The sequence below is a fragment of the Lemur catta genome, chromosome 2 (assembly GCF_020740605.2).
Source record: "Lemur catta isolate mLemCat1 chromosome 2, mLemCat1.pri, whole genome shotgun sequence".
Lineage (NCBI taxonomy): Eukaryota > Metazoa > Chordata > Mammalia > Primates > Lemuridae > Lemur > Lemur catta.
The window spans coordinates 62,763,564-62,790,749 of NC_059129.1; the positions used below are offsets into that span (position 1 = coordinate 62,763,564).

At 35.0% G+C, this 27,186-nt stretch overlaps 1 protein-coding gene across 1 annotated transcript in view; it reads right to left on the minus strand.

The window, feature by feature from the left end:
• COL21A1 (collagen type XXI alpha 1 chain) overlaps positions 1–27,186 on the minus strand; it is a 189,192-nt gene that overhangs the window by 45,248 nt on the left and 116,758 nt on the right. Inside the window, exons 13-16 of the mRNA XM_045543782.1 lie at positions 17,764–17,817; positions 17,219–17,272; positions 16,565–16,618; positions 16,386–16,439 (exon numbers count right to left, since the gene is read on the minus strand). Of these exons, the coding sequence (XP_045399738.1) occupies positions 16,386–16,439; positions 16,565–16,618; positions 17,219–17,272; positions 17,764–17,817 (216 nt within the window). The remainder of the gene's footprint in view (positions 1–16,385; positions 16,440–16,564; positions 16,619–17,218; positions 17,273–17,763; positions 17,818–27,186) is intronic.

A 27,186-nucleotide genomic window follows, 5' to 3' on the forward strand; every position in this document is an offset into this window, starting at 1 on the left:
TCGGTCCACTTATTTTGAAAGCTACAGTTTAAAAAGCCTGAAAAATTCAAGGCAAGGATAAGGTAGGTCCTAAATACAACAAGAAAATAATTCAATATCTTTATCTGAACTCAATGCTTCTATCAATAGTCAGGAGGGATCTTACACATCTATGGTTCTCAAATATGGTCCCTAGACCAGGTAGATCAGCTTCTTTCCTTCACATGGAGACTTCTACAAAATGCAAAATTTCAGGTTCTACTTGAGCCCATTGAATCAGAAGTTTGGGGATGGGGCCCAGCAATCTATGTTCTAACGAGTCTCCAGCTGATTCTGATGCAGCCATTTGAGATCATGGCACCTCTGTGACCACTTAACTTTGATACCTTGAGGTACTGTTATATGTGACTTATTAAGCAAATCTGAAGTGTAAGTCTTCTGTATATAAAATAAAGGGGGGAGAACAGTTGCTAAATAGTAGAAACAACTAATTTGGAATTGCATGACTACTCTGGTCTGCAAAAAATCTCTTCTTTTACTTCTCTGTCTGTCCATTGACCTAATCTTATTCTAATTAGCAGGTCTTTTTTAAAAGTAGCCATCAGCAAGGGTTATCAATAATGAAGTTCCACAATTATTTGAGGATTTAATTTATTCTTCCTACTTTTTGTTAAAGCAGCTAATCAGAATAATATCAAATTTAATGAACAAAGTATCACCCATTCTTTATCATTTACAGCAGTGATTCTCAAAATTTAGCTTCATCAGAATCACCTGGAAGGTTTGTTAAATGGCAGATTATGGACCCCATCTCACAGTTCCTGATTCAGTAGGTCCCAGGTAGGGCCCCCAAATTTGCATTTCTAATAAGTTTCCAGGAGGTGCTGATAGTGCTAGTCTTGGGACCACACTTCGAGAACTACTACTGTAGCCCAGATCTCAACATGGAAACTTACAGCCCTTTCTGCTCTTACGAATTCCTCTCTTCTATGAACTACAACAGCATTGCACAGCTTTACACTTAGTAATAAATTTTATGATGGCCAGGTTGTTCAGCAGGTGACTTGTTTATATAAGTGTTGTTTCCCTGACTTGCACATTCTTTACAGGCAGGAAACATAATTTACATGAGTTCTTTTATCACTCACAAAATTTACAATAGTGCCAAACATAATATAAGACTATATGTACACTTCTTTACAACCATTGGAACATATCAAGGAGAGAGGAATGGACTATTCTTAAATGCTCAGTTTCAAGGGGATAAAAGAAATAGTAAAAACATTTGTGAATAAGGCTCTATCATTGCCTACTGAAAGATTATGCAGGTTAGTTATTACAAGAGGATGGCCCATAATATTTACCTAGGAATATGCTCTTCTTTCTTTTAATAATGTTTTATCAGGAAATGAAAGGATAATTTCTGCTTGGGCATTTTCCCTAAAATAATCAAATGCAATATACAACTAGCCTGCAAAATTCAATATTGTAACTATAACTTGACCCGATCACTGGAGAACCTGGTACAGGCAGTTTGTTTGGCTTTTGGAAAAAGCATACAATATGGCTCCACCTCAGATTTAGCATTTTGCTATGCATTAACTTCCTTCTTGATGTAAAATAATTGAAAAAAATGTCATACCCAACATTATTCCTCAATCCAATTTCTAAGCTAATGTCAAAGATGATTTATTCCACAACAAACCAGTTATTCAAAAAAAGAAAATTTAACCAAAAACAGACATATGAAACTTGCATTGCATGCGAATTTCCTTTCATGCTGTGGTCTTTGGTACTTATCTAGAAAAAAATAAAAGGATAGAAAGTAATTTACTTTGCAATCATAGCAATCTATAAAATCAGATGGAAGGTATGGTTTACTGATCATGAAAAGATAATTTAATTTAAGGAAGACCCTTATTTGTTATTAAGGAAACACTTTATTTTGACTTCAATCTTACTGCATAGTTTATTCTTAGCATGTAAACAAATCTCTAGCATGTCAGAGGATGTATTAAAGATGTGAGGCTGGGGAATCTTCTCCTGGCTGACAAAATAAACAGACAAGACCTCTGCAAGGCATCACGCACAGAAGAGAACACAAATGAGGCCTGGAAGTCTTGCTCTGCCCCGGACCTAACTGTACACATTCGTATAAATCCTTTAATTTCTCTGAACCTGATGCTATGCATAAAATGCCATTAATACTCTCAACTTCAGGCAGGTGCAGTGGCTCACACCTACAATCCCAGCATTTTGGGAGGCCAAGGTAGCAGGATTGCTTGAGCCCGGGAGCTCGGTCAAGGCTGCAGTGAGCTATGACTGTGTCACTGAACTCTCGCCTGAGCAACAGAGAGAGATATTGTCTCTTAAAAAAATACCCCCAACATCATAGTTTGTTTTACGTGTTTTGTTTTTCAAGAAAATAAGTGCCTTTGTGAAAGTGCCTTACATAACTTTAGGCACAGAAGGGGAGATTCCCTGCCACCAAAGAGTTGGGGTTTGAACAATCCTTTATTCATGACGTGTTTTAGGCTGTATTATTTTCAAGCCATATATATTATTTTTATATTGGAAGTGCTATAGTTTGTCGTTATAATTTTGGCAAAATGAATATTTTTTAAAATATGGTCAATCCTTACTTTAATCTAGTTAAAATATAATTAAAAAACAGTAGGGTCAACAGTTTCACCATTATTTGGGTTTAACAAGGCTTTTCAACAACTTGGTAAAAAGAATTTTCATTGATTATTTAATTATGGCTACCTTCTCCTCCCTGAAAATGAGATGGAGCTCCTTATCTGGATCTAACTGCTTCCTGGACATCTTCCTTTGGATGTGCCACAGGAATCTAAAATGGACACATTATGTTTCTTACTCCTCCGCCTCCCCAGCAGAAAACAAACAAAATTCCCAGCAGAAAACATACCACATCTCATTGATTAAAGAAACTGCTAACTTCACTATACATAAAAGTGGAGAGGCTCTCAAACTAAGAAGCCCAGTAAGCCGCCAAAATTTTACACACCTGCCAATTATTTCAGGTCTACATATATATAAGATATTTCAAACAGGAAAAGAATTGGAAGACAGTATCCAAACAAGATGCCAAAGAAACAAACAAAAAATGAGAATCAAAACATTTCTGTAGCTTTTCCTCACACAAAAATAAACATGAAGCAGAAGAAAACTGTAACACAATACTGTAACCTGGATTAACAAACATTATACAGTATTATAATTTGTTTTTAAAAACCCAGAAATCAAAAACTCAGAATCAAAATGAAAAAAGGATGATACGAAATAAGAATTAAATTAACTTAGAAAAGAAATAAAAAAGACAAAGTCACCTCAGATATGATGATTATGATGGTTAAATCACTAGAAACCAAGTGAGAATATATTTAACTTAAAATTTCAAAAGGTACTCGAGCAAACTAAACATAGGCAATAAAAATGAAATTTTAAAATGCATTAAAAGGATCAGAAAATGACAGAGGTAGAAGACAAAGAAATCTCAACACATCTGTAATTGGAATCTTTGAGCTATAAATCAAAACAATGTAACAGAATTTCTATTTAAAACTATAAGGTAAAAGAATACTCGAGAATTAAAAGAATACATAAATCTACCTTTCAAAAGTTTTTTGGGATAACTGGAATTCTTAATTCTGAGAATACATATGCTATTAGACTTTAAGTGTAAATTTTTTTTAGCCTTTGTCTTCCATACAAAAATAGTCATTTACAAAGGAAAGAATTAAGTTGACATCAAAAATATATATGATAACAGAGGAGCAATATGCCAAAGAAATGCAAGATAAACAGTGAAAAACAATGAGACAAAAGTTTTATAGTTAGCCAAGCTGTCTTTCAAGTAAGAAGAGTACAGAAAAACACATTACAAAGTAAGAATTCAGGAAGTACTACATTCACAGCCCCTTCATAAGAAATACACTAGAGGAGAATCTTCATTAAACCCAAATGATGACTATGGAATATTGGTAAAGGAGTTGGTGACAAACATTTAGTATATTTAATTGCAGATCTGAAACAAAGGTGGGGAAAGAGTAGAAAAATAGTTTATAAATATTATATGATTTGCAAAGTTGAAGTAATATGATTAAACAAATAAGAAGAAAAGGATAAGGAAAATGGGAAAATAGAATAAATTCATAGATAATAGGGTATAAATTAACAAAACTAAGAGTTGATGCTTAAGTAACAAAGGGAGACTACAGGAATTCTGAAACGTATATTTATAAAGATTAGTAAAGGTATTAGTACAAAGACCACTAAAACAAAAATATAAATCTTCCTAAATCCCAAAGAAATTAAATGCAAAAGCAATGAACCACATTGAGTAAGAAACAGTAAATATAGCATAATACACATAGTAAGTAGTAACAAAATTATAACATAAGTATTATGACAGTGATAAGACCAAACCTATCATTCAATGAGTAAAAATAGACAATATATTAAAAGAAAAAAATTCCAATTGCTTTAAAAAGCAAAGACGAGACAGAAATAAAACAAAGTGTTTCAAAAAGCTAAAGCTAAACAATAGAAGGATGGGCAAAGGTATTAAAGCATATAACAATAATCAGAAAGGAAAGATATGATCCTGATAAAAGAGAAGGTAGAATTCAAACTAAAAATTATCAAAGGAGAGAAAAAATGACATTTTATAATGCTAAAGCCGCAATTCAAAATGAAGATGTAATAGTTATGAAAATCTATGCAACGAATAACACAGAAACCACATTCATGAGACAGAAGATATAATCAGAAGTAGACAAAAATGCACTAAGAATAGGATGATTATATGTCACGCTCTGTTCAAGACAGGCCAAACAAAAAATTAAGTATAGAGAATATCTAAATAAGATTTTCAATAAAGTAGATCTTATGAATGTATAGTGAGTTTTACACTCTGAAAATATAGATTTACCTTCTCATATGCACAGGAAACATTCCTGAAAATCAAACATATAATAAGTCAAAGATGAAAATTCAATACCACACAGCTCCATCTCTGCACTCCCCGCACTGCCAGAACCAACCCCCAACAGGCACAGCTCCATCCCTGTGGTTCCCAGGCTGTGGCCTGACCCCATGGTTCCACCTATGTACCCTTGCCCTGTCTCCAGTCCAGAGCTCCAGCTCTGAGGCTCCTACTGTGCCCAGGCCCACAGCTCCATCTCCCAGGCTTCACCACAGCAACTGTGACCATGGTTCCACTCTTCTGAGGCTCCAGGGACCCGAGGCTCTGCCCCCATGGCTCCAGTGTTCCCACTGGGCCTGCACTCTCTCCCTGAGATTCAAGTGCTGTGCCTGGACCCCAAGACTACAGCCCAAGTCTCCACAATCACCACAAGGCCTGCAGAACCACCCTGATGTCCAATGCTCTGCTAGGGACCCTCCACCTCAAGCTGCCATTTCACCTGGACCTGGTTCAAGCAAATGCCCACAAGCCTGGACACCCACAACCACTGCCTAAATAGCCTCACACAGCTGCCACTGTCACCACTGCAGGGAGACTCCCCAACAGAGCAATCTCCCACAACACCAGCCTCCATGGAGAAGATCTCACCCAGCTCCCAACTTGAATTTCCAGCAATGAACTAGGGAACAACCCACCACTCTGCACAAAGATCATCCAGCACTGGCTTGAACTGTGACAATCACAGGGAAATGTGACAAAACAGAACAGCTTCATTACAGGCTCTAAAAACACCTGATCCTCTCCTACTGGGTCAACACTCCAGAGGAGAATACAAAAGCACCATCTAAAGACCCCCCCATTCTTCTCACTAAGTAGGAGAGTTCCCAGCAAAGGAGAAGAGGAGCCCTGCAAACCTATCAGCCTTGAGCTGAGAGAAGAGGATTCACATAAGAAGAAACCAGTAAAAGACCTCTGGCAACAAGAAAAAACAAAACAGTTCAACACCCCCAAGGGATCACAAAGGAAGTACAGTAGTGGACACCAACTAAAAGGAAATTGTCAAAATGTCAGAAATGGAATTCAGACTATGGATGGCAAATTAGATAAATGGAATTAAAGAGAAAGTTGAAAACCAATAAAAAGAAGCCAAAAAAATTTCAGATGAAAAAATGAAAAAGTCACTAAAGACCTAGACAACATAAGAAAGGATACAATAGAACTTAAAAAAACAGAAGACTCATTTACGGAAATTCAAAATATCACAGAAAGCTTTAACAATAAGCTAAACCAAGCAGAGGAAAAAATCTCAGAGCTTGAAGACAAGGCTCTCCAGCTAACCCAGTCATTCAAAGAGGCAGAAAAGAGAATAAAGAAGACTGAACAATCACTCAGAGAAATATGGGACTATGTAGAACAAACTAGTATACGAATTATAGATATCCCCAAGGGAAAAGAAGAAAAATCAAAAAGCATAGAAAAATCTATTCAAAGGAATTACTGAGAAAAATTTCCCTGCTATTGCCAGATTCAGACATCCAGATACAAGATGGTCATCCAACACTGGGAAGATTCATAGCGAATGGGACATCTCCAAGACACACAGTTGTCAACATGGACAAAGTCAAAGTAAAGGAGAAAATTCTATAAGCAGCAAGACAAAAAGAATTACTAATCTACAAAGGAAAACCCATCAGGCTAACAACAAACTTGTCAGCAGAGACCTTACAAGCCAGAAGGGAATTGGGCCCCATGTTCAGTCTTCTTAAACAGAACAACTGCCATCGAAGAATCTTGTATTCAGCAAAATGAAGTTTCATAAATGACAGAGAAATAAAGACTTTTCCAGACATACAAATGCTAAAGGAATTTGACATGACCAGACTTGCTCTACAGGAGATACTCAGAACTGCATTATACAGATACTCAGAACTGTTTTATACATGGATCACCACAATAGATATATGCCATGTAAAATCACTCAAAAGTTAAACTCACAGCTCCTATAAAACAATAGCACAAAAGGGAAAACAAGGCAATAAAGTACTTTCTAACAAGATGAAAAGAAAACCATCCCACATATCAATACTAACACACAACATAAATGGTCTGAATGCCTCACTCAAAAGACACAGGCTGGGTGAATGGATTAAAAAACAGAAGTACATGCTGTCTCCAGGAAACACATCTAAACCACAAGGACTCACACAGACTCAAGATGAAGGGATGGGGAAAAAAATATTCTATGCAAATAGAAATCAAAAGAGAACAGGTGTAGCCATTCTTAGATCAGACAAAATAGACTTCAAATCAACAGTGGTAAAGAAAAACAAGGAAGGTCATTATATAATGGCAAAGGGAACAATTGAACAAGAAGATATAACAATCCTAAATATATATGCACTAACATAGGAGCCCTCAGATTCATAAAGAAAAACCTACTAGATATAAGAAAAAGATAAAGAGTAGCATAATAATTGCTGGGGACTTCAACACCCCACTGACAGGGCTGGACAGATCATCAAAGCAGAAAATCAATAAACACTGGACTCTAGAACAAATGGACTTAACATATATTTATAGAACACTGTACTGAAAAACTACTGAATATACATTCTTCTCATCAGCATATGGGACATTCTCCATAGGTTAGGTCACAAAATATGTGTCAACAAATTCAAAAAAACTGAAATTATACCACGTATCTTATCAGACCTCAGTGGAATAAAACTAGAAATTAACTCCAAGAGAAACAGTCAAATATACTCAAAATCGTGGAAATTAAACAACCTGATGTTAAACGATCCTTGCATCAATGATGAAATTAAGATGGAAATCAAAAGATTCCTACAACTGAATGACAAAGGGGCACAAGCTATCAAACTCTATGGGATTCAGCAAAAGTAGTCCTAAGAGGAAAATTCATAGTCTAAAATGCCTACTTTAAAAAGACAGAAAGATCAGCCGGGTACAGTGGCTCACACCTGTAATCCTAGCACTCTGGGAGGCTGAGGCAGGTGGATTGTTTGAGCTCAGGAGTTCGAGACCAGCCTGAGCAAGAGCGAGACCCTGTCTCTACTAAAAAATAGAAAGAAATTACCTGGCCAACTAAAATATATATATACAAAAAATTAGCTGGGCATGGTGGCGCATGCCTGTAGTCCCAGCTACTTGGGAGACTGAGGCAGTAGGATCGTTTAAGCCCAGGAGGTTGAGGTTGCTGTGAGCTAGGCTGATGCCACAGCACTCACTCTAGCCTGGGCAACAAAGTGACATTCTGTCTCAAAAAAAAAAAAAAAAAAAGACAGAAAGATCACAAATTAACAACTTAATATCACATCTCAGAGAACTAGAAAAGGAAGAGAAACCAAACCCATAGCCAGCAGAAGAAAAGAAATAACAAAGCTCAGAGCAGAACTAAATGAAACAGAAAAAAATAAAAAGGCTCAATGAAACAAAAAATTGGTTCTTTGAAAAGATAAATAAAATCAACAGACCTCTTGCTAGATTAACCAGAAATAGAAGAGAAAGGACCCAACTAGGCTCAAAGGAGATATTACAACTGATACCACAAAAATACCAAATATCATCCATGAATACTATGAATATCTTTATGCACATAAACTAGAAAATGTAGAGGAAATGGACAAATTCCTGGGAACACACAACCTCCCAAGATTCAATCACGAATAAACAGAAATCCTTAACAGACCAATAATGCACAGCAAGATTAAAGCAGTAATAAAAATAAAATCCTCCCAGCCCCCTAAAAAAGCTCCAGACCAGATGGATTCACAGCCAAATTCTACCAGACCTACAAAAAAAAACTGGTACTAATCCTACAGAAATTACTCCATAACATCAAGAGGGAAGGAATACTCCCTAACTCATTCTATGAAGCCTGTATGACCTTGATACCAAGCGAGGAAAGGATACAACAAAAAAAGAAAACTACAGACTACATATCACTTATGACTATAGAAGCAAAAATCATCAATAAAATACTAGCAAACCAAATTAAACAGCACACCAAAAAAAAAAAAAAAAAAAAAAACTTACCAAAACGAAGTGGGCTTCATCCCAGGTACACAAGAATGGTTCAACATACATAAACCAATAAATGTTACTCACCACATAAACAGAAGCAAAAACAAAGGATATATGATTACCTCAATGGATGCAGAAAAAGCATTTGACAAAATCCAGCACACTTTCATGATAAAAACCCTCAAAAACTAGGCATAGAAGGAACAAATCTCAAAATTATGAAAGCCATATATGACAAGGCCACAGCCAACATCATACTGAGTCGGTAAAAGTTGAAAGCATTCTTCCTAAGAACTGGAACAAGACAAGGGTGACCACTGTTACCAATTTGATTCAACATAGTACTGGAAGTCCTAGCCAGAGCAATCCAGCAAGAGAAAGAAATAATGAGTATCCACACCAGGAAAGAGGAGGTTAAACTACCCCATTTGCTGATGAAATTATCTTATATTTAGAAAACCCCAAACACTCCACCAAGAGACTCCTGGAATTGATAAATAAATTCAGCAATATCTCAAGTTATAAAATCAATGTATACAAATCAGTAGCATTTCTATACACCAATAACAGTCAAGCTGAGAGTTAAATCAAAGATTCAATATCATTCACAACAGCTACAAAGAAAATAAAACACTTAGGAATATACTTAACCAATGAGGTAAAAGATCTCTGCAAGGAGAACTATGACACAATGAGGGAAAAAATCTCAAATGACAAAAACAAATGGAAAAACATCTCATCCTCATGGTGTGGTAGAATCAACATTGTTAAAATGTCCATACTGCCAAAAGTGATTTACAGATTCAATGCAATTCCCATCAAAATACCAAAGTCATATTTCATAGACCTAGAAAAAATAATTCCATGATTCATTTGGAACCAAAAAAGAGCCTGAATAGCCAAAGAAATCTTAAGCAAAAAGAACAAATCTGGAGGCATTACATTACCAGACTTCATGTTAAACTACAAGGCTATAGTAACCAAAGTAGCATGGCACTGTTATAAAAGTAGAGAAATAGATCAGTGGAACAGAACAGAGAACCCAGGTATAAAACCGTCTACCTCCAACCAACTCATCTGTGTCAAAGCAGATAACAACATACACTGGGGAAAGGAAGCCCTATTCAATAATTTTTGATGGGAAAACTGGATAGCCACATGCAGAAGAATGAAACAGGATCCCTATCTCTCACCATATACAGAATCAATCCAAGGTGAATAAAAGACTTAAATGTAAAGCATGAAACCATAAAAATTCCAGAAAAAAAACTGTGGGCAAAACTCTTCTAGATGTCAGCCTAGGCAAAGAATTTATGACTAAGACCCCCCAAAGGCAATTACAGCAACAACATAGATAAATAAATGGGACTTTATTTAATTAAAAAGCCTCCACACAGCAAAAGAAATAATCAACAGAGTGAATGAATAGACAACCTACAGAATTTGCAAACTATATATCCAATAAAGGGCTAATATCCAGAATCTACAAGAAACTCAAACAAATCAGCAAGGAAAAAAACAAACAATCCCATTAAAAAGAGGGCAAAAGCTATGAACAGAAGTTTTCAGAATAAGATAAACAGCCAACAAATACATGAAAAAATGCTCAGCATCACTAATCATCACAGAAATGTCAAGTAAAACCACAGTGAAATATCACCTTACCCTTGTTAGAATGGTCATTGTTGAAAAGTCAAAAAACAAGAGATGCTCGCATGGATGCAGAGAGAAAGGAATGCTCATACACTGTTGATGGGACTGCAAATTAGTACAACCTCTATAGAAAACAGTATGGAGTTTCCTCAAAGAAATAAATATAGACTTACCATTTGATCCAGCAATCCCACTACTGGATATCTACCCAAAGGAAAATAAGTCATTTTATCAAAAAGACACCCATATTCAAATGTTTGTTGCAGCACAATTCACAATTACAAAGATGTGTAATAAACCTAAGTGCCTATCAATTCATGAATGGATTAACAAATGTGGTGTATATGTACCTGGTGGAGTACTACTCAGCCATAAGAAAGAATGAAATAGCATCTTTTACAGCAATTTGGATGGAACTGGAGACCATAAGCCTACGTGAAGTATCTCAGGAGTGGGAAAACAAACACCACATGTACTCTCTAATAATTTGAAATAATTGATGGGTACACATGAGCACAGCGAGAAGTAAACGTCATTGGAAATCAAAAAAGTGGGAGAGGGAAGGAGGAGAGGACTAAAAACCTACCTAACAGGTACAATGAACACTATTCGGGTGGGGAGGCATACTAATAGCTCTGCCTTGACCATTATAAAAGCTATCCATGTAACAAAAACATTTGTACCCCCTTAATATTTTGAAATTTAAAAAAGTCTGCATAACAAAAAGAAGGCCAGAGGGCAAAAAAAGAGAGTAAGGACAACCATACAGTTACATTGCAAGCCTTTGCTCACATCACATTTAATAACATCCCAGTAGCCAGGCAAGTCATACGGCCAAGACCCAAAGTCAAGGGGTAGACTCTGCCTACCATGAGGCCGGGGTAAAGATTCAGGTGTATATTCACACCAGTGAGGAGTCAGGAATTGGGGGCCAATAATTTATTCCTCCAAGCCTGTGATGTTGTAAACTATTGCTGAAGTATAGTAAGGGTGGTCCCCTTTCTGGTCAGTTGAGGGGATTGTTCTTTCAATCTAGCTGTAACCTCTGATAAGCGATGTACCTCTTGGTATACAGCAAGTCAACATAAGAAGATAGGACTTCCTCTTCAGTAAATAAGTTGTTTTAAGATTCAGTTGTGTGACGAAGCAACTAAACTGAGCAGAGGAGAAAGGAATCATGGAGCTAGTCCTTAAAATCTAGCCCGTAGCAACAGAGACTAGGAATTATTACCATTTAATGTCTACGCCAGGATCTAAATGAATTGAATTATTGGTTTCCCTCCAATTCTCAATGATTTTCTGGCCATCGTCTTAGAAACCACCAATGTAACTGATTTTTCTGGTTTCAAATAATACACTAAATCGGCCGGGCGTGGTGGCTCACGCCTGTAATCCTAGCACTCTGGGAGGCCGAGGCAGGTGGATCGCTCGAGGTCAGGAGTTCGAGACCAGCCTGAGCGAGACCCTGTCTCTACTAAAAATAGAAAGAAATTATCTGGCCAACGAAAAATATATATAGAAAAAATTAGCCGGGCATGGTGGCGCATGCCTGTAGTCCCAGTTACTCAGGAGGCTGAGGCAGTAGGATCGCTTAAGCCCAGGAGTTTGAGGTTGCTGTGAGCGAGGCTGACACCATGGCACTCACTCTAGCCCGGGCAATAAAGTGAGACTCTGTCTCAAAAAAAAAAAAAAAAAAAAAAGAATAAGGCAATTATTTCCAACAAAATATGTGAATAAATTTGAAAATTAAAGAAAATGGACAAATTCCTTGAAACACACAAATTACCAAAACTTATTCAAGAAGACTGAGAAAATCTAAATAGCTGTATATTTAGTAAAGGAATTTAATTAGTAATTAAAATTTTCCTTACACATACAACACACCTACAAAGCCCAGGCCCAAATGGCATCACTGGTGAATCCTATCAACACTATAAAGAAGAAATGACACCAATCTTACACAAACTCTTTCAGAAAATAGAAGCCAGTATTACACCTTGACACCAAAGCCAGACAAAAATATCACAAGAAAACTACAAACAAATATTCCTCATGAATGTGGGGATGGGTAAAGTTACAGCAAATTTATTTAATAAAATATTTGCAATTGAATTCAGCCATATATAAAAAGAATACTATAAGATGACCAATTGGAGTTTATCCTCATAAAGCAAAGTTAGTATAACATATAAAAATCAATTAATGATATGTAACATTGAGAAAATACAAGAGGAAAAACATAATTAACCCAGTAAATGCAGAAAAAGCTTTTTTTTTTTTTTTTACAAAATTCAACACTTAATTATGATTTTAAAAATAATTCTCAAGAAAATAAGAATAAAAGGGAATTTCCTCAACCTGATGAAGGGCTTCTATATAAAATTCCCAGTTAACACTCAACGTTGAAGGACTAAAGGCTTTCTACCTAAGGTCAGAAACAAGGCAAGAATAGATGCTCTTACCATTTCTATTCAATATTGTATTGAGAGCCTGGTCACTGCAATAAAACTATTAAGTGAATTTAGCAAAACTGCAGAATATATGACCAATATACCAAAACTAATAATATTTCCATATACTAGCAGCAAACAAACTGAAAATAATTTTTTAAAAATATACTCACAAGAGTATGGAAAAACATAATGAAATACTTAGGTATATATTTAACAAAAGACATACAAGAGCTATATGTTGAAAACTACAAAACTTTGCTGAGATAAAATAAAGAAAACTTTTGTGAGCTTAGGTTAGGTAAATATTCTTAAGTAGGACAGAAAAGGCAAGAACCATAACAAAAATTTAAGAAATTGGACTTGATCCAGATTAAAAATTTTTGCTCATTAAAAGATACCATTAAGAAAATGAAAAAACAATCCAAAGATTAGGAAAAAATATTTGTAAACATGTATCTGATAAAGGACTTATATCCATAATATATAACGAACTCTTAAATTCATTAAGAAGAAGAAAACAACCCAATTTAATTTTTTAATGGGCAAATGTTTTGAATAGATACTTCACAAAAGAAGATATACAAATGGTCAACAAGTCCATAAAAAAGATGTCAACATGGTCAGTCATCAGTGAATGCAAATTAAAAACCACAATGAAATACCATTATGCACCAAAATAAAACAGCTAAAATATATAAAGGGTGGTGATACCAATTATTGACAGGATGCTATAAAACTGGAATTCTCTTACTTTGATAATAGAAATAGAGAATCATGCAACCACTTTGGAAGAACAGTTTGACAGTTTCTTAAAAATGTAAATATACACTCACCATACAACCTAGCAATTCTCCTAGGTATCAATGAAAGAGAAATGAAAAGAGGTCTACACCAAGATGTATATAAGAAGATTCATAGCAACATTATTCGTAAGTATCAAATATAGCAAACAAGCCAAATGTTCATCAACTGATGAATTAATATCCATATCACTAAATACTATAGATTTCATATAATTGAAATTTTTAGAGTGGTAAAACTATAGTGACAGAAAGCACTACTGGGCTCAAGCTATCCTCCTATCTCAGCCTCCTGAGTAGCTAGGACTACAGGTCTGTGTCTGGCTAATTTTTTCTTTCTTTTTTTTTTTCTTTTCTTTTTTTTTTTTGTAGAGACTGGCTCTCAATTTTTTGCCCAGGCTAGCCTCAAACTCCTGGCTTCAAGTAACCCTCTTCCCTTACCTCTGAAAGTGCTGAGATTACAGAGGAATAGATGCCTACTGCCAGGTATGGGGATGGGAATTGACTGCCAAGGAGAACAAGAGAAATCTTTGGTATTAAAAAAATTCTAAAGCTTGAATTTGGTGGTAGTTGCACAAACATATACCTTTATCAAAATTCATCAAATTATACTTAGAATGTGTAAATTTTATCATATGTAAATTATGCCCATAAAGCTATAAAAATAGCATTTATAATAAAACCAACAGTATTCATACTTGGGAAAAACTAACACAAGATGTGCTACACATTTATGAAGGAAATTATTAAACTTTTTTGAGAGACATTTAAAGAGAACCTAAATAAATCTATATACTATGAAAAAATTAAATACATTACATATGCCTAGACATACATAGCGGTTACTGCTATCTTAACCAAGTGTCCAAATGTAGCAACAGCAATAATAGGACAGTTATTACATGCCTCCTAATGGAATGTAAAAGAAAGCACAAAACATCACCTATCTCATATTTTTACCAAAATGTTTATCGTGATTGCAATAAGAAAGCAATCAGAAGGTTTCAGAACTTTAACATTGATACAATGATATTTAATAATACAGAATCTGTGATCTCTTGTAGAAAAATTTCATGTCAATTTTGCTGTGAACCTATAACTATTTTAAAAAAATAAAGTCTATATAAACAAAAAAGTACATACCCTTTTTAAAATTTACAAAAGATTCCAGTAAAAAATTTACAAACAAACAAAACAGAATAAACCTAATTACTTTTAGGAGATCTATACTAGTTAGAAATTAGAAGACATAACCAAGGTTAAATATGAAGGGTGTCATGAGACTATCAGAAAAGCAAATATCAAGAGTGAACTGACCTCAAAATGTTAAACATAGTGATACGTCCATACAGTAAAATGTTATCAGCATTACCAATGAATGAAGTACTGATACAGGCCAAAGCATGGATGAACCTCAAACACATTACGGTAAGTGAAAGAAGTCAGCAATAAAGACCACATGTAGCATGGTTCCATTTATATGAAATGTCCAGAGGCAAATCCATACTGACAGAAAGTAAAGGCTGTCTAGGGTTGAAGGTGGGGGGCAATGGCTTGGAGGGAAATGGGGAGTGGCCACTAAATGAGTATGGGGTCTTCTTTTTGGGTGATGAAAACGTTCAAAAAATAGACTGTAGTGATGGTTTCATAATTCTGTAAATATACTAGAAACTGTTGAATTGTATATATTAAATGAGTGAATTTTATGGTATATCAATTATATATCAATAAAGCTGTAAACTCTTTTTTATATTCATCTTACTATTGTCTTAGAAAGCATTGTCTTTTGAAGAATCATGGATATTTGGAGAACTTTCATAGTACATGAAGCAAAGAAAAGACAATTTTTCCAAAGGAAGGGAAAACAATTAAGGACCAAGAAAATTTGGACTGGATTTTTGATCAAGTTTGGTCTTCAAAGTATTGATTATTAGACGACATATCCCTAAATCCAACGTTTAACCAAGTGGCCTCTTCAGCTCTGAAGGATTACACAAATCTTCTCCTTAGGTATTCAAATCAGCTAAGTCCAAACTGTAAGAATATGATGGTGCCAACCCACAATCATAAAGGCATGTGCCTTTGAGTTTTTTCAGGAATGGTGGATGATTGGCACTTTGCAGTTCCCTCTAACTTTAATTCTCTCATACTCATTCCACACAACTGATAAAGAAGTTGTCAGTGTTAAAGGGACAGGTTTTTTTTCCCCCTGAAACTTTAATCCCTTGGGAGACAGAGCTAAGAACCTCTGCCTCTAACCCACCAAACAAACCAATTTGAAGGACTTATTAAAGAAGTTCAACTTTGTAACATTCTGGATTTCACTTCTAACAGACAAGAATTCACATCCAACACAAATAAACTTAATATTATTTTAAAATTACACTAAAAATTTTAGCTCATTAATTTTATCCCAATGCCATTTGTAAAAAGTTCTAATACTTGTACATTTTTTCTAACGTTCATTACTATACAAAAATCTTTGTTTTGTGATTGTTTTGTAAATACCTTGAAACCAGGACTACCCATTAATCCATCTTTTCCATGTCTTCCTGGTTCTCCCTGAAAAAAATAAATACCTGCGTTTTAATATATTTGGAATTAATTTTTCTTTTTAAAGAAAGATACTATAAGATGCTTTTTGTTTAAAGTAAAACTCTCAAGAATGTTTATTCTATCAAACTCACAGCACGTCCAGGAAGGCCAGGGAAGCCAGCATTCCCCTTTTCACCTTTTGCACCCTGTATTAAAAACGAACATTTAAAAAACAATCTTTGCAATAATGTTTTCAAGTTCCAACTTAAATAGAAAAGCTAATACGTTAACCTCATTATGTAGTGAAAGAATTCATGAAACCACAACTCATGTTGGCTCTGCAAAGTGTTATTTTACCAGCCCAGTGGACACTAAACATGTTGACAAATGCAGCATTATTATGACAAGCATCTAGGCACAGAAACCATATGTTGACAAAATTAAAAAGCAATGAGTACTTTAAATATATAGAGAATATAATCTTCCTTCAACCTGAGGAAATAGGAAGGCCCATACATGGATTCTCAGTAGCCATGGTTTTAAACAGCTATTGCTTCCCAAGGAATCTCTCACTATAAATCTTTTAAAAGTTCAAAATGATCAATAATAAAATGTAGTCTTATCGAATACCATCCATAGAGTCACCAGTTATTTTTCTTTTTTTCCCCCGTTGTTCTAAATTAATCCTCTGAAAGGGTGAAGAAAGCTAATTGCTGTAATGTTGGGCTGGAATTACAATTTACGTTTTTTATTTTCTTTATATTAACAGTTCATTATGAATTCTTTGTTGTATGATCTATACTTCCCTTTTTGCCATAAAATCCAGGTGATCCTTTATCTCCTTTGGGGCCCATTTCACCCTAAATGACAAAATATAAATATTGAATTTTAGAGAAATATAAATATTTCCCTTATAAAGAAAAAAACACAGATCATAAACAACAAAGTTTAATATGCCAACAGCAAAGTAAAATAGAAATAATTTAAAATTTATTTACAAAAGTCCTCTTTTCTAGACTTTATAAAGAAAAATAAGAAAAAAAATAAGGATAGTACCATAACAGGGTTTATAGTTTAGGGCTTACAGTTAATAAAACTTGTAGATAGTAGAACCTATTCATCAACTTTTAAATACTGTAAGATTACACGTTTATAACTGGAAACTTTAAAGGGAATTTTTTTCTGTTTTATGTAAACTATGATACTAATCTTAGCCCAATTATTTACTTTAATATGTTTATCTTTAAGTATACATGAGCATTTATTTATAATATATTTGCAATAAAAAAGTGCTTTCAATTTGAATTAAAATGTGGCCTGGCTGAATTTAAAAAGAACAAATTTCTTCAACCTTCGATCCTGGTATCCCATGAAGCCCAGGAAAACCAGGAAGTCCACGATCACCCTGAAAATAAAATTGAAATTAATTGAAGAAAAAATGTTTCAGCCTAAACAATATTATCATATATTCTTCAACTTTAGCCTTGTCAAAATCAATTAAAAATAAATCTGCAAACAGTTAAATTCATATCTGTATTAAACCCTATCTCTATGAAAGATTAATCCCCATTTATCAGGGTTTTATTTATGATTAAAGAAGAAAAGTATTTTTGGAGCTAGTGGAATCTCACCAGCAATCCTGACTCCACCCTTAGTGAGCCACCACCTATTCTGAAAATGACTCAGGCTTTTACAAGGGCAAGACACATAAATTAATTGAAATGATTTAGTGCCAATGTGCTCTGGAGACAGAATCATCCTCTGAAGTCCCATCCAGCTCAGTAAGGAAAGACCCTAAACTGAAAGTTTCAACACACTCTAGGACTCTGTGGGGAGTTTTCTTTAATTGTTGATCTTACAAACTGTTCACAGTAGGTATCTGGTTATATGTGTCTATGAAGATGAAAGGCCTGTCTAAATTATCTCCAAAAGAGGAAAGATTAAGAATAATCTGAACAGCTTGATATTTAGTAAATATAGATGTCGTACTTAGTTCTGTAGGAAATGTTGGATGCTGTTGCTTTAGCTTCAAAATATTAATTGTGAAGACAAAGTTAAGAGAGAACCAATGGCTATCATGCCAACATTTGGATCTGGTTCACTTTTATCTAGGCAAATTAAGGTACTGCATGCAAACAAGTAATTATACTCTTAGCTTGTCTGGTGAAGAGAGAGGCAGATGAAACCAGTTACCTATAACTTATGTAATTTTTATGAAGGTTATTCACATGTTTTAAAGAGTGGTATAGTTATTCAAGACTTAGAGAATACTCCAAAGGCAACTTTTTACTCTGAAGTTCCATATCTCTTTGAGTTCAAATCACCAAACCACATGGTTACATGCAACTACATTTTCGATTTTCAGCAGTATCAACTGACTTCCCATGGCAAATGAAAAGGATTAACTTCTCATACCACCCAATACCCCTCCTCACCTCCACTTCTAAGAGACACAATTCCCCTTAACTACCTATTACAGCTTTGATTAAATCAGTAGTCAGGGTTTATTATATTAAGACTCACAGCTAAGCCAGATATACTATGATTACTTGCCCTTTCCCGCCCAAATGTTTGTTTTTCCTGGAATCAAATATTCCATTTTTAAATTGTTTAGTTTCCTATAAATATATTGCCATATGAAACTCTGAAATCTCTCCAATTGTCAAAAATCACTTCTCATTGTAGTCCTATGCATTGAAAATTTCATATTCTTTAATAAATCCCTGCTAGAGTTGTCTCATTTGTTTCAGGATGGGTTTGTTGTTCTTTCTATGTGTATTTATTTCCTTGTTCAGGAGAATATATCATCCAATGGCTTCCTGAGAAGGAATTCATGGGAGATAACGTTCTGAGACCTTAAATGGACATGTCTCTGAAAATGTCTTTATTCTATACACTTACATAGTTGATAATTCGCATACAGAAGTATAATTTAGATTTTTCTTTCCACCAGACTTTTGAAGGCTCTACTCCATTCAGTTCTTGATTTCAATGTCACTGGTGAGGTGTTTGATGCCTTTCTGATGCCTGATCATTTGTATGTAGCCTTTTTTTTTTTTCCCCCATTTTTGGCCAGGAGTGGGTGAGTAGAGGTGGTGGTTGTCTTTCTCTCAAAAAGCTTGTAAATTTTTCGTTTTCAGTGTCTTGAAGTATCATAATGTTATGCACTGGCATGGCCTATAATCATGCATTACACTAGGCACTCTGTAGGTCTTTTCACCTATAGGGGACCTCAAGCCCATTCATGTGGACATCCCTGACCACACTTCTAAGGTCCATCCACACTTCACATAAATAGCCTCCTCTCAACTACCTCTATGCACAGGGGTAGACACACAACTGTGTTGGAAGGCCTTTAGAAGGACCGAGGTAGGAAAGAGAACTGCAAACCTGGGAAATGGGATTGGGGTGGATTGTGTAGGGAGTTCTAGAACCTGGGATCTGGAATGTGGTCTACGAAGGTCTCATGGGCCACAGGTGTGCCTCAAGGTTGGGCCTGAGGACTCTTCACTCAACACCAAGGAGTGCAGCTAAAGCAGGGTCTATCAGGGGTTCTGCCTCTCTGAAGGCATTCATGACAGAATTTTTTCAAGTCTTCCTCTCCGTGCCTTGTATAAGTTTCTTTCAAGATTTTTTGTTCATTGATCGTTAACTTTCCTGCAATACTATGTGATTTTTTACTGTCAGCTCATATGGAAATTGATGAGAGAGTTCACTGATTCTGAGCTTCACTGTAATATGGTCTGCTTAGGCCATTTTATCGGAAAGCTCTAGATGTCAGTGGATTCCCCATAGAAGGATCTTATATGCATGTAACGTACAGGATTCGTTGACAGCATTCTGGAGGCCAGGTAGGGAAAGAGGAGCAGGAGGTCTCAGCAGGGTAAACATCCTCTAAATTCCATTGTTTCAATGTTAGTACGACTCTCCCTTTTCTCCCCCGCCTAGAGACCCTAAGTTTTATCTTCTCCAGAAAGTAAAGGTAGAAGGGAGATTCACTTGGCTATATAGAATTGAGGAAGGGATGGTGGGATTTAACTATTTTTAAACCTTAAACAGACATTGAACCATGCTTCTATTTTTAGCTCTACTTTCACCTTTACCTTAGAAATACTTGATATTACCATTCTCTGAACCTTTGGCGTACCTGTGCCTATGTGTGCATGCATAGATGTGAGTGTGTACGTATATATCTCTAAAGGAGGCCTCTCTCAGACAAATCACATCACTTCTAATTTTAGGATTCAGCTTCCAAAAATGTAGAACTATTATTTCCTCTTTAATGATTTGTGTCATGTCAGGTTTTATTATTATTGTTGTCATTGTACCCTTGCTTTAATGGGAATTTAAGAGAGAGAGAAAGAAGGCAAATGTTTGTATTCAACCCTTCATCTTCATCAAGAAGCCCTAGTGACTTATTGATGCTTCAGCAGTAACATCCAAGGCATCTTGGCCACTAGGGACATGGTTTCACAATAGTCTACTAGCAGGAGACAACAGAACAAAGAGAAGGCAGATACAAATGGAGAAAGCATTCATAAATGTGTCATCTCCAAGTGTTCCTATGGATACTTTCCAGTGGGAGGCTTTTAACCTCCCAGACAGGGTTACTGTGACCTCTTGTGTAGGGGTCCTAACATTCATGACCTGCTCTCTACTATGTTGAATCAACTTCGTTACTGATCTACTCATGCTGACTGCAGGAAAATCTGGGAATATACTTATCTAACTAAACCAATAAGGTATCATCTTTTTTCACTTAAAACATATAACTTTCAACACTGACCTATTCCACAAATACAAATACCCCTTTATTTTTCATTAATGAGAGAATAGCAGCCCTTATAAGATACATTTTCACAGAGAGAAAACCAAGCACAAAGTCCAGGAATTCCCTAATCTTCTCCCATAACAATGATGGCAAATCAGAAACAAAAGTGACAAAATTTTAGATATATCTGTATTATATTTGGTTCTTTTAACTGACCTATAAGTCTATATGGCATAAAAGGTATGGTAGACTGATAGTTATATCCAAAATCTATTCACTTCTTACCACCACAAAAAGGAATTTGAGCTGGGCTCACAGCTGCCCAACTAGAGACTATATTTCCCAGTTTCCTTTGCAGCTAGGCATGGTCATGTGACTAACTTCTTGCCAGCAGAATGTGCGTGGAACTAAGATATATAAAGTCCACATTACCAAAAAGAAATATATTTCTGTGACTTCTCTTTTCTCCTTTCCATCAGACTAGAATGCAGATAAGATAATAACTAGTGATGTAGCATTGACTGTGTAAAAGAGAACAATATTCTGAGGGACTCTAGAGCAAAAAGAAAAACATGAGTCCCTGAATGAGTTCATGCGTAACAAATTACATGAGAAAAATAAAATTCTTTCTCATTTAAGCTGCGGCATTTGGGGTTCTATTTGTTATGGAGCTTGGCCATCGTCTTAACAAACACAACAAATTACTATGTTTCCAGTCTAAACAGAAATAGTATTTTTATAGTTTAAAATGAATGTCCTTCTCAAAAGTTATAGCTCCCTCTTGACTACTTTAATTTCCCACTAAAGATTAAAAACATAGAGAGAGAGAGAGAGAGAGAGAGAGAGAGAGAGAGAAAGAGGAGATCCACTAAAAGCCTACAATATCCTAGAACTAATTATTCCTAAAATTCAACAATTTGCCCAAATAAGGGGCAAAAGAAAAAAGAATAAATTTTAGGGGGAGACCAAGAGACATAACAAGAAAACTAGATGTTCTTTCCCCTATCTGTGGACTCCTAATAGAAGAACCAAAGCTACTTTTTGAGATAGAAAGGGGATTGAAGTTAAGAGAATAGCCTGGGTTGACTCTAGAAAACACTGAATTAAGATAACCAGTTGAAGGCCAGTCTAGACTAAGATATACTCATGATAAGATGGAAATTAGGGGGTCGATGAGTACTTAAGAAAACTACAGTAGAAAGGGGTGAGCCAGCATCCCCTATTAAGGCTGAACAAAGTCCCAGCTAAGACTTCCACTCTCTGGCTACAGGTTATAGAAGACATAATCTCCAAACTTTAATATACTGGAGATGACAAACAGATCTCAGAAGTGGGGAGAAAACTAGGAGCATGCATTCCCATAAAAAATACAAGGTCTGGACAAAGCTATCCTCATGTGCACAAGCAAGATTTTTAAGTATAACAAAAAGGTATGAGGCTGCAGTGGCTCACTCTTGTAATCCTAGAACTGTGGGAGGCTGAGGCAGGAGGATAACTTAAGGCCAGGAGTTTGAGACCAGCCTGGGCATCATAGCAAGACCCTGTCTCTGCAAAAAATAAATAAAAACTAAAAATTAGTCAGTATGGTAGTGTGTGCCTGTAGCCCCAGTTATTCAGGAGATTAAGGCAGGAGAATTGCTTAAGCCCAGGCAGTGAGGTTGCAGTGAACTATGATGACACTACTACACTCTAACATGGGCAACAGAGTGAGACATCTCTCCAAAGAAATAGGTATGATGTCAACTCAGAGATGGAAAATATGCAAAGAAAGAAACTGTGAGCAAAACTGTTGGGGAATGCTGCAACTTGCAAAGGTAAATAATACATCAACTGAACTTATAACCAGAGCTAAATAACTGAGGAAACAGAATGTCGGTATTATAAATTGATTGATATTGGCTGTACTTGACAAAATACCATAAAAAATATGAGCTTAGAAAATATTTGGCCAGGTTGCAAGGAACAGGCTAAGCCTAAAAATACTGGGATTGTGAGATACAACCTTTTTTTTATGTCTAACAGGTAAATAATGAAATTGGAGAATGCCTTTAAAAAATAAAAGTCCAGCATGGGTGGTGCTTTTGTGTTGTATTATACGATGAAACCAGGAAGTACACGTAAGTTATTTCCTAGTTTCCCCCTGTGAGTAGGCATTTGTATTATATAAAATAAATTGAACACTCTTGACAGACTCATGGCTGTCTGTTATCAATGGCAACTATTTACTGGTTGAAAATGGGAAGCAATAATATTCATCTGAAGCCATTTCCATGATGATTATGGGACTCACTTGTATTTTTTATTTCAGTCACTCCTCATGAATAACAAATTTGAAGAATTAAAAATGTCTACAATAAAAAATAAATAAAAGTGCAATTAAATCTCAGCCTCTGGGAAGGATGAAATCAAGGAGGTGGCTATAAACACCATTCTTAAAATTTATGAATCAATTAAGGTGGGTCCAATAAATCTTTTGAAGCAGGACAGTATAGCTCATGAAAAAGAAACAAAGGGTGCAGTGGATGCATGATAAATGTAAGTCACCTCTTATCAAGTGTAGAGAGGGAGATGTGACTGAGAGAGAATTGTGGCTGCTGTTATTGGCTGGAATCAAATGTCAAAGATACAAAATTGCAAACATATATAGTATATAAAATATAAATACTGTATACTGTTGAGAGTCATACTACCAAAAGAGCCACCAAATGGGACTAAAAGAGTGCCTGTTTGAGACTTAAAATGAAAACAAAGTTACCCAGTATCAGCACTATTTTTAATGTTTTTCTGGACTAGCCAACAAATTTAGACAAAAATATAGAAATAAGAGGATAGAAACAAGAAGAAAAATTATCCTTAGGATTATACATCTAATGTGGCAAAATACCTAATGCACCTAAAAGAATTCAAAAGAGAAATCAATTAGTTGGTGTTTTTAAAAATAATATATACAAATAAATAGCTTTTAGTAGCTTTAAGTAGCTTTATTATATCAACAATAACTAACATGAAATATATTAAGGAAAAGACTTCATTTATAATAGGAACAAAAGAGATAAAAATTCCTAGGCATAATAAACTTAAGTAATGTTCAGGACCAATACAAAAAAAAATTCAAGATTGAAGTAAAAAGAAAGATAAACCATAACATTGAATAGGAAAACTCAGTATTAGAGAGATGTCAAGGCTTCTAAAGTGAATCCATAAATTCAAAGGAATCCTAATTGAAATATAAATAGGAATTTCTAAGAAATTGAAGGAAAGATACTGAGCTTTATCTGGAAAAATGCTTATTTTTCAAGAATAGCCAGGAAAATTTTGATTATAAAGAATAATGAGGAAGGTCTAGCCCTGCCAATATTAAGTCATATTATGAAGTGACAATAATTAAAACAATTTGGCAGTGGAGAAGATGTAGACAGATCAATGGAACAGAATAGAAAGCCAAAAATGCCAGACCCAAGTGAAAATAGAAATTTAATGATAAAGATGGTTTTTCAAATAAATGGAGAAAAAAGTGATATTCCATAAATATTGTTGTAGCAACTGGCTATCCATTTAGGAAAAAAGAGTAAAAAATATGAATGCTTATCTAACTGTACTCTAAAGAACTGTACTCCAAAAGTTTAAAGTTTAAAAATAATAAAATTATAAAAATAAAAACAGGAAAAAAAACCTAAACTCTGTAAAAACAATTTAAGGAGGTTTATTCTGAGCCCAATGTATGTGACTGATGGCCCAGAGCACATGGCCTCAAAGGTCCTGAGAAAATGTGTCCGAGGTGGCCAGGTGACAGTTTTATATTATACATTCATGGAGATAGGAATGGAAGGCATATATTGGTTTGGCCTCCAAAGGCAGGACATCTCAAAGTGGGGGAGGCTTACAGGTTATACGTAGGTTTAAAGATTCTTTGATTTGTAATTGGTTAAAGAAATGAAGCTTTTTTTAAAAGCTTGTAATGTTCTAATATAAGGAAGTCTGTTAATCAGAGACAAGCCACCACGACATATACCATGACTCCAGTGATCTGTTAAATAAATTGAAGGCCTGCAAGTGTGGTTTAAGCTTTATCTTGCATGGCCTTAGGGCCTTTTAATGATTTTGTATCTTATTGTTACAAAGAGTAACTCCAAAAGGGATGGGGCATAACTAGGCGTGTCTGACCTTCCCTCTCCTCATGGCTGGAAAGTCAGCTTTAAGGTTTTTCTGGGATGGGGTTTCCTTGGTCAAGAGGGGTTCCATTCAGCCAGCTGAAAGGCTTAAGATTTTATTTTAGTCCACAAGTAATTATAATCAAAATGCCAGAGTGCAGAATCTTTCTATATAGATACAAACATAGGAGGAAAAAAGAAAAAAGCCTACACATAAAAATTTAAAATTTCTATATGGCTAAAATTTCAAAAACCAAGTCAAAACATATGACATAAATCAGGAAAAATATCTGCACACATGTAAACAATTTATGAAATGCATATACAACTCAAAATGATATGAACAAAAGCAAATTATATAATGCCCCCAAATCATATCAAGGTATTTCACTTTGCTCACTAATAAATGAAAATCAAACAAGTACCATTTTTAACTTACATTGTTGAAAATCAGAAAATTTAACAAACTCCAGTGCTGATAAGAATGTAAAAAAAGATATTTTTATATACTTGGAAGAGCATAAACTTTCTGAAAGGTAAATAGGCAATTTATATAAAAGTTTAGCTATGAAGTTAACCCTTTGATCCAATAATCACTTCTTGTCACGATTTTTCCTATGGATACACTCAGAAAAATTTCCTCAGCCAATATATACAAAGATGTTTCTTACAGTTTTGTTGGTAATACAAAAAATATGTATGATAAAGAATCAAAGCATCTGTAACTTAGGGATTTCTTTTCTTATATTAAAATTTTCATGGCAGCTTTATTCATATCAGATAAAACTTTCCAAATGTACACTTACTGGTGAATGGATAAACAAATTATGGAATATGCATATGATGAAACACCATTCGGCTATTTAAATGGTGGAAGAACTACTGATACACAACAACATGGAATGGATCTCTAAGTATTATGTTAAGTAGAAGAAGACATTCATCAGGGATTTCTTACATTGGATAAGAATAGTCCCTATATTGTGTGGCTGTGATTAACCTTTTCTTTATAACTTTCTTTCATGAAGGCTTTTCAAATTTTCAACTTTTATTCAAATTCCTAGAGAATTATTATTTGACACTCTTCTTTGGCACTTAACATGGACTATCTTGAAATATATTTACTTTGCAAGTGTTACGTCCTTTATTAGAGCCCAACCTCTTTGAGGAATGAATTTGTCTTTAATTCACTCCTATTTCTTCTTGGTACATGTAACTATTAAATACTATTTACAAATATCCAGATTTTCTCTACTTCCAAGCATGTGGGAAAATCACACTTTCCTAATGTTTTGACATTCATGTGGTTTACACAATTTAGTTAAGTGTCCAAAAGTCTGATACTGCAAAGGTTTTGCAATCTAAAACCTTGATGACCTGTGATTCAGAGCAGGGGTGGGGAATCTTTTCATGTTGGAAGACCACATTAATTTAGCTGTAATCAAATAAGACCACATTCAAGAAACTTCAAATAGAGATACCTAAAAATATGCATTATTTTGTAAAAATCTAACTACTATGTACTTAATAATTTCAAAAAATGAAAACTATTTGTTAACAAATGTAGATTCACAGCAATAGTGGTTGAAAAACAAGGAAGCATTTTAGGGGCATGTTTCCAAAGGTGTGGGTATTCTACTGCATTTTTCCATATTTCAGTTGGATCTTTTTTAGCATCAGATGACTTTAAAATGGCATCTACTGAGAGCTCAATTAATTCCATCTGTAGTTCGTTAGGTGTCTTGGTGATATCAACTAGGTGAGGCTGAAATGTTTATTTGAGTGTAATGTCATGATTCACAAAATCAGTGAACCTTTCATTGTATTCTCCAATTAATAGTTCTGTAACAGC